The following is an 8,046-nucleotide window of genomic DNA, read 5'->3' as shown; positions in this document are numbered from 1 at the left end:
GGAGAAGGTTAATTTAGAAGAAGGAAAGAAGAAAGATGAGGTAAAAGAAGAGAGCTCAAAACTAGACAAGGTTATTAAGGGAGATAAGAAAACAAGTCCACCACAAGAATCCAAAGACACTGTTAAGTCAGATGATGACCAAAGAGGTGACAAACAAGATGAGAAAGGAGATGGAGAAAAGGAGAAGGTTAATTTAGAAGAAGGAAAGAAGAAAGATGAGGTAAAAGAAGAGAGCTCAAAACTAGACAAGGTTATTAAGGGAGATAAGAAAAAAAGTCCACCACAAGAATCCAAAGACACTGTTAAGTCAGATGATGACCAAAGAGGTGACAAACAAGATGAGAAAGGAGATGGAGAAAAGGAGAAGGTTAATTTAGAAGAAGGAAAGAAGAAAGATGAGGTAAAAGAAGAGAGCTCAAAACTAGACAAGGTTATTAAGGGAGATAAGAAAACAAGTCCACCACAAGAATCCAAAGACACTGTTAAGTCAGATGATGACCAAAGAGGTGACAAACAAGATGAGAAAGGAGACGGAGAAAAGGAGAAGGTTAATCTAGAAGAAGGAAAGAAGAAAGATGAGTTGAAAGCAGAGAGCTCAAAACCAGACAAGGTCATCGAGAAAGATGAGAAGAAAACTCCACCACAAGAATCCAAAGACATGATCCAGAGCAAGCCAGATGATCACAGAGAAAATAGTAAAGTGCAGGAAGAAGGAGATGGAGAAAAGATCAAGCCTGCTTTAAAAAAGCTCGATGGAGGAGAAGCAAAGACTCAGAAGTCAGACAAGAACAAGCTTGGAAAGAAAGTGAGCTTTTCAGAAGAAACGATCCAGAAGAAGCCAGATGATCTGAAGAAAGACAACGCAACGGCGAAAGAGATTCATGAATCAGCATCACCATCAAAACCTAAAAAGACAGCTCCCAAGGAATCTGGATCAAGTAAACCAAAAACGTTCAGGTTACCGAGAAATGAAACCAAGAAACTGGGGAAAAGAGGGCAAGAAGATTCAACAATAGATAAACTTCCTACGAGCTTAAAGAAGTTGGAGCTAGAATGTTTCCCTGACAAGAAGCCTCCAAATTGGTTAAATCCCAAAAATCTTGACAGTCTTGAAAAGCTCTCCATCAAAGGAGGAAACCTTAGCAGAATCAGTGACGAGGATCCAACCGCAGAAAACAACTGCCGCATTCAGATCTTACGTTTGAAATATTTGCATGAATTCAAGGCTGAGTGGAAAGATTTGCAGGCACAGTTTCCAAAACTGAAACTGTTGGAGAAATATCAATGCCCGAAAGTCTCATTCTGTCCCACAGATGGTAAGGGAGTCTGGAGGTCACAGCAATGCCAAGATTAAGTTACATAGTTTCTCATCACTGCCATAGCCACCTGTTAAGTTCCTTCTGTTTTATAAACGTCAAGAGCCTTAGTAACTTCTCTAGAGATTATGTATCTGTCTTCTGACACTCTCAATAAAAGTACGTGTGTTTACCTGTATAATCAAATGTTCAGCGTAAACTGTATCTTCTTGCCATAGAATCATCAGATCTTTCAAATAGAAGTGTTATATAATGTATGAGAAAGAACAATCAAAACATAGGTCTCTTCCACTCATAAAACAGGAAACATAACAAACAAACAAAAAAATGAAAACCCGGTATGATGATGTTACAAAGCCGGTCGTTATTCAACACACACAAAGCTTCAGAAACACGCAGAAATAAAGAACGTAAATCATTATAGAGGAAACGATCCAGATGATTTAGTGGTGTAAGTAGATCTTGCTCTAGCTACGTCTGTGATCCTCTCAGTCTTGTGGTGATGCGTCACTGTGATCTACCATAATCCAGTCCTGCAAATACACAGCAGTGTAAAATGCTAAGATGAGACTGAAAAGAGACGAGATTTGATGCAAGACGACTCAAACACTTACGACCTGCAAAAGAGAAAAAAAAATTAATAATGATACTAATGATTTTTGACAATTTGGACTCGTTAATGTTCCTGTCCTGATGAGTAGTTCTGAAGAAGAGATAAAATTCAAGAGAGGCATTGATGGTTCTTGGTCCTAAATGTTCACTCGAGAGGTGATAGAGTTTAATATGATTGCAACTTACCTTGAACTTTGGGCAAGTTTTCTCATCCACTCTCTCTTGCAGATTAGTGAGAGCTGACGAATCGACTCCTCCAATAACATTCTCCAGCTTCTCACAATACTTGGCATGCAGATCTTTTAAGCTGCTAGGCAGCTGAGTTGCATCCGGGAAAAGCGTTATGATATTCGGACAGCATTCTATGCTTAGCTCCTTCAGACTCTTCAAGCTACCTCCACAACTTATAGTCTCCAACAATGGAAGATTTGTAATCGACAAAGTCTCCAGCGATCCCAAGCGTTCCTCATCCACACCAGAGAAAAGCATTTTTGTATCCATGCACATCCTTACCCAGCAACTCTTCACCGAGTTGATCTTGTTCAAGATAGATGTGATTCTTGAGGAGCTACAGTCCACAAAAGACACAAACTCAGCATTAGCCAGGGCTTCCTCACCTGGCTCATTGGTTTCATTGATCTTCATGACTTCCTGCTGACTTGCAGAATCAAAGATTGACAATGTCGTCTTAAATAGAGGCCTGTTTATGAGGACCTGGAGAAGAGGTTCCTTGATTACGTCTCCATTACTGGAACTATCACTGGCGCGAGGCTCATTCGGCTCAATCTCTTTTATTTCTCGGGATTCAAAATTTGCATTCGAAGAGCTGGCCTTCTCAGATTTCTCACTTTCAGTGTTTTTCTTTATTTGGCTCCATTCCTCACCTTTAAAAGACGTTCCATCTGCCAGAGTAATAAGCTTTGGACAACGGAATTTGGTCTCCTTGGGCAGCTCTGGTGTCTTCACTTTGGTGCCAGAGAGATTTACTTCACGTAGGTAAGACATGTCCTCAAAAGATCCCACGATTGTATGCAACTTGGTACAGCCGGAAACATCAATGACCTCGAGATTCATGAGTTTTGAGATATTTGGCAGAACTTCTAGGTTGGTGCAATTCCTTAGTAGGAGTTCGTTGAGACTGGACAGCTCCTCGATGGTGGTAGCCAACTCGCTGAGATTCGTGCCCGAGAGATTAAGAGTTTTGAGTTCCTTCTTATCCTCAAAGCACACTTCAAGCATTTCCACTAAGCTAGTAGTGCCAGAGAGATCAAGAATTTGCAGACCTGACAAGGGCTTCAGGCTAGGCAATCTTCTTAATTTGCTACAATCGCGTAACAAGAGCCGAGTCACGGAGTGAAGCTCGTCGGCCACCGCAGAGTCCTGGAATATAGGTAGTCGCTCTATTTGGCTCTCCGAGAAGTCAAGGAGCTGAAGTCTTTTAAGATGATAAAAGTTTTTGTTTTTGCTTTTGTTTTTCTTTACGCCTTTTGTGTTGTCGAAACAAGTTTGGAGCCCACGAGCACCAGAAATATCAACAACCTCAAGCAGCTTTAATTCCTGTATGTCTGGCAAATCTTCCAATAAAGGGCAGTCCCTGATGATGAGACAGTGAAGATCCTCCAGTTGAGAAATGCTGGAAGGGGAAGATGTGATCTGAAGCCCAGAGAGGTGAAGACTCTGAAGTTTAGACAATGTCTTAAAGAAATCGTCAGAGATTTTCTTCAGGGAGCTAGCGCCAGAAACTTCAAGAGCATGTAGCCCATGAAGATGCTTAAGCTGCTCAATATCTTTGAGTAGATCACAATCCCTGATTATAAGAACCCGGAGGAGTTTGCAACAACGCTCTGAAAATCCCTCGAAAAAAGGGTCCAATGTGGGTACGAACAGGCCAAGTACTTCAAGATCTACCATTTCCTTGAAAAACTTTGTAAGAGTTACACGACGCAGACGATCACCACTAACAAGAAGTGTGAAAATCTTGTCTGCTTTCTTCGCTTGCACTGTTTTAATCATATCATCTATCTGTGTGATTTTCCCTATGCCTTTTTTCTTGTTACCACCATAGACTCTAGAGAATCCAAGTCGAGATGTCCCTAAATGCCCGCGACGTCGAGGATCAATCACATTTCTCATCGCCATCTCTGGTACCACTACATTGTTTTCTTGTATCTTCAGCAACCCACGGTCTACAAGCTCCATCAAGATAACATGACCGTCTTGGTACGCCTTTTCGACAGACCTAACAGGATCAAAGTAGCCTTCAAGTATCCATTGTGTGATCAGGTCACGGTAGTAAACACTGCCACAGTGCTCAAAGAAGTCCAAGCTATGCCAAAAACAATCCACGATTGGAAGATTCAATTCACTGATTGTCAACAACTCGTACGCAAGAAGCAATACTGGATTCTCCTTGTGTGGTTTGATATCGTTCTCCTCCCGCTCCGCTGTGAGAACCCTTTCTATCATTTCTTTTACTAACGTCTCCTTTTCTTTCCGAGAAGACTGATCGGAAGTGTTCTGAAATGTGTACTCTAGTGACTTGACTAGCACCACGATTCCAGCTGGCAAATTCTTGCTCTTTTCCGCCAAGTGAGATATCAATGTCACATCACGCACATGAGACTTCTCAAGCAAAAAATCGGGGAAATCGTTGAAAAAGGAGTGAAATAAATCCTCTGGGTCCTTGTCACTGAAGGGTTCAAGTAACTCCTCCGAAAAAGTCGTGGGATGGATCTCAAGTTTCCCATGACAAAACGTATCCCCCCATAACTCACCCGTGGTAGTGGTTACAGTGTTCACATCAAGATTTGTATCCTTTCCCTTGACTTCCTCACCGGTGGCCTCAGTTATCTCCTCATTGTTAGTGGCCGCATCACCCGGCTCACTTCTTCCTCCACTATCTACGTCCTCACCCTCAACATTGGAATCCGACTCATTTCTCTCCTCAGCCTCCCCACCAGCTTGTGCAGGCTTCTTATTTGCTTCTCTTCTTGTAATAAGGATTTTCCGAGGTGTGTGATTTTGAAGAAAATACTCAAGGCCCAAATGCACCATCACCTCTTCCTCACTGGTCATCCCTTCATCGTCAAGAATCAACAGAAGATATGGTTTTCTTGCAGATGGTGTATTTTTCTTCTCTTCTTCAGCTGGCTTCTCCTCTGGTTTAGCCAGTTTCTCCTTTTCTCCAGCTGGTTGATTCGTATTTCCAAGAGGATTCTTCGGTTTTTTAACAGCCTCTGATTTTTCCCCAGCCAACTTCTTGGCTTTTTTCTCATCCTCCTCAGCCAACTTCTCTAGTTTTGCCTTCAACTTTTTCCGGAGCTCTTCCTTTATATTTTTCTTCATGTCCTCTAGCAAGACCTCCACTTTCTTCTGCTCCTCCTCCTCTTCATCTCTATCACCAACTTCAGTCTCTTCAAAATCAGAATGCACACATAACTGAGAAGCTATGTTCTCGTAAAGCGTCCACTCGTCTTCATAAAGCTTGTTCGCTACATAGCTGTCGTTGACTTTAAACTTCTTGTTGAGATGCAGCCAAATAGTCTGGTAGCACAAGCCATCCTTCTTAGAGACATGTTCGTCTACCTTCTTAGCCATCCATGTCTTCCCGATTCCAGCTTCACCAACCAGAATAACTTTTTGATTACCATCACTTTCCAGAGTTTTCACTATACTTTCACACAACTCCTCAACCTTCTTCTTAGGACCCGTTGGTTCAAAAGAAACTGCCACAGAAAACAAAACAAAACAAAAATTAAAAATTTGGTTCCCTTTTTTCGTTCAAACTCAAAATCAAAGATAAATCCAGCTCTCTCTCTCTCTCTCTATATATATATATATATATATCATTTTCATCATCTCTCTAGAAGAATCGATTAACAAACGCTACAGGATCATCAGAAAGTTCTTACATTTACACATCTAAAGGGCGTAAGAATTACACTATTCCGGAGGACGAGATCGAAAAGCGAAGAAGAGAAGAAGAGAAGAAGAAAAAGTAGTGACCTTTTTTGATCTCCGGCTCCGCCATGACCGGATTCCTTCGCCGATAAGTTTTTTCTGTTCGTTCTCGGGACCTTTGCTTCGCAACAAAGCGAAGTCAACCTCTGCTCTGTGTCTCACTCTCTCTCCCTTTTCTTTCTCCCATCATCTCTCTCCTTGTCTCTTTCTCTGTTATTTCCCCTTAAAACATCATTTTCCCATAATCTCCAACTTATTTATACTTCTTTTCTTAATTACCGACAATTCTATATTTGCTTTTTTTTTTTCTTACTAACCCTGGAAGGAAATAGCGGAAGTTCGTGGTACTAAAGGTTAATTAATACGTTTACACCAAGAATTTTGGATTTCAAAAAAAATTTCAGCATGGTATAAAAAAAGTCGTTTGTGGTCCCAGGCTAAATAAATTTTTTAGAATGATAGATTATTAATGGTAAAATTGTCCTTATAATAGTTCTCCTAATCTATAATAGACGATTAAAAAAAATATCAGGAAGAAAATTATTTTTAAAAATATTATAAAGTTCAAAATATTCAGACTGAGGGTCTCTAGTTATTTTGTATGTTTCATATTAAAAAAAATAAAAGGAGATTTGATTTCATATTCTAAAACATTTATACATTTTGATAACTAATCTATTTTAAAAAAAATTTGAAAACTAACTTTTTACTATTTAAAATTATCAAAATTCCTTAGTAAAATAAAAAATAGGAATTATCATAAAATCTAGTTATATTATTTACATTTCATAAAAATTAAAAAATTGATAATTTAAAAATTTGTGCATTGGTTTTTATATAAAAAATAATATTCTTAAGTTTTAAAAATAGATTTTTTACTATCAAATTCAACATAATTCTATCAGAGATATGATCGCGTAATTCAACAGATAATAAGATATTACAAAAAATAGATATATAAGAGATTTAATTTGAGAAATTTTAATTTATAAATAGACTTGAGTCGAGTGAAAACTGAGTTTTCAAAAAAAAATTGTTTTTCTTAAAAATGGTGCAGATTTTTGGAGTTTATGGAGGTTAGATGATGAGCAAAGAATCATAGAATAATTTATATATATATTTAGAAAATAAAAAAATTAATTATTATATTTGTTATAATTTATTTTATAATATATTTTATTCCGAAAATAAATAAGAAATAAATTATTGTATTTTTTATAATTTATTCTCAAAATTCATGATGAGTATAATTGGTTTTTTATCGAATAAAAAATTTAATTTTAAAAAAAAAATTAAAAACGGGTTAGTTTTTAAAATATACAAAATTTTTAGAATACTAAATCAAAATTTTGTTTAAGAGTATCTTTGTATTTTTGTGAACAAATTCTGCTTTTTATTAGTGTGTTGTTTGGTTTTTATGTTACAAGTATTTGACAACAATCACAGGAATCATTTTATACCGCTTTGTACCGTTTGTGCTATTTAGAATCTTTGTAAATCTAAATGTTGTTCCCGTAAATATTTGTCGTAGTTATGAATGCTAAAAAAATAAACAAATATTATCTTAAATATCATTGATAAAAATTAGAATATCATATCAACTATATCAAATCGAAATTTATATATACTTAATAGGTTAAAATATATTATACAAATTAATATTCTAAAACTGTTAAAATATTGTAGTTTTTTATTCTATAATTTATATATAATTACAATTTAAAATTTGATCATAATAATATATTTTTTCTTATAAAAATGTTATATTATAGATATTTTAATTAATTTTAAGTAAAACAGCTATTACAACCATTGTCAACCAGTTTGAAAATAAGCCACAAACGCATAAATTCAAACAGCTATGCCACTTATATAAAGGGAATCAGACAATAATGCTAAAAACTGTTATATGCTTTAAATTTATTGTATTTAGTGAAGAGTTATGGCATGATGAAAAAAAGCTTAAAATACATTACATTTCTAATCCAAAACCAGTTCATCAAAATAATGTTAACTAACGTGGCTGTCAATTTATTTATTTATTTTTTTATTATTGGATGTCCCCCAAGGTACAAATGTAACGTGGCTGTCATAAATGGATAATGGTGGTAAAAATAGTTTGTCAAAATAACGTGCCCGTTCATGTGTGTCTTTTATT

General features: G+C 36.8%; 2 protein-coding genes across 3 annotated transcripts in view; one reads left to right on the top strand and one right to left on the bottom strand.

Annotated features, from left to right (window-relative positions):
* The window catches only part of LOC18015967, a 4,386-nt gene extending 2,903 nt beyond the window's left edge, over positions 1-1,483 (top strand). The window contains 1 exon segment of the mRNA XM_024155240.1: positions 41-1,483. Within this exon segment, the coding sequence (XP_024011008.1) occupies positions 41-1,354 (1,314 nt within the window). The 3' untranslated portion in view covers positions 1,355-1,483.
* Positions 1,484-1,561: 78 nt separating this feature from the next.
* LOC18015965 (probable disease resistance protein At5g45510) lies at positions 1,562-6,102 on the bottom strand. Of its 2 annotated transcripts, none has more exons than XM_006398161.2 (3): positions 5,934-6,102; positions 2,115-5,653; positions 1,562-1,933 (listed from the first exon to the last, which is right to left on the bottom strand). In XM_006398161.2, exons 1-3 carry the CDS (start codon positions 5,956-5,958, stop codon positions 1,919-1,921), a joined length of 3,579 nt encoding a protein of 1,192 aa, XP_006398224.1. In that variant the 5' UTR covers positions 5,959-6,102; the 3' UTR covers positions 1,562-1,918. The 2 variants fall into 2 exon arrangements, with proteins under 2 accessions (XP_006398224.1, XP_006398225.1); XM_006398162.2 differs by having other exon boundaries at positions 1,562-1,849.
* Between the last annotated feature and the right edge of the window lie 1,944 nt (positions 6,103-8,046).

The sequence above is a fragment of the Eutrema salsugineum genome, unplaced genomic scaffold (genome assembly GCF_000478725.1).
Source record: "Eutrema salsugineum unplaced genomic scaffold, Eutsalg1_0 scaffold_20, whole genome shotgun sequence".
NCBI classification, from domain to species: Eukaryota; Viridiplantae; Streptophyta; class Magnoliopsida; order Brassicales; family Brassicaceae; genus Eutrema; species Eutrema salsugineum.
This window is presented reverse-complemented; position numbering and strand designations above follow the sequence as displayed.

What these genes read in the sequence shown, in the direction of transcription:
- LOC18015965 (XM_006398162.2), bottom strand. Translation starts at nt 5,958, where the DNA reads ATGGCGGAGCCGGAGATCAAAAAAG. An exon ending in GGAGCCGGAGATCAAAAAAG is followed by an intron (nt 5,654 to 5,933) that starts GTCACTACTTTT and finishes TTTCTGTGGCAG; the next exon opens with TTTCTTTTGAACCAACGGGT. An exon ending in AAACTTGCCCAAAGTTCAAG is followed by an intron (nt 1,850 to 2,114) that starts GTAAGTTGCAAT and finishes GTGTATTTGCAG; the next exon opens with GACTGGATTATGGTAGATCA.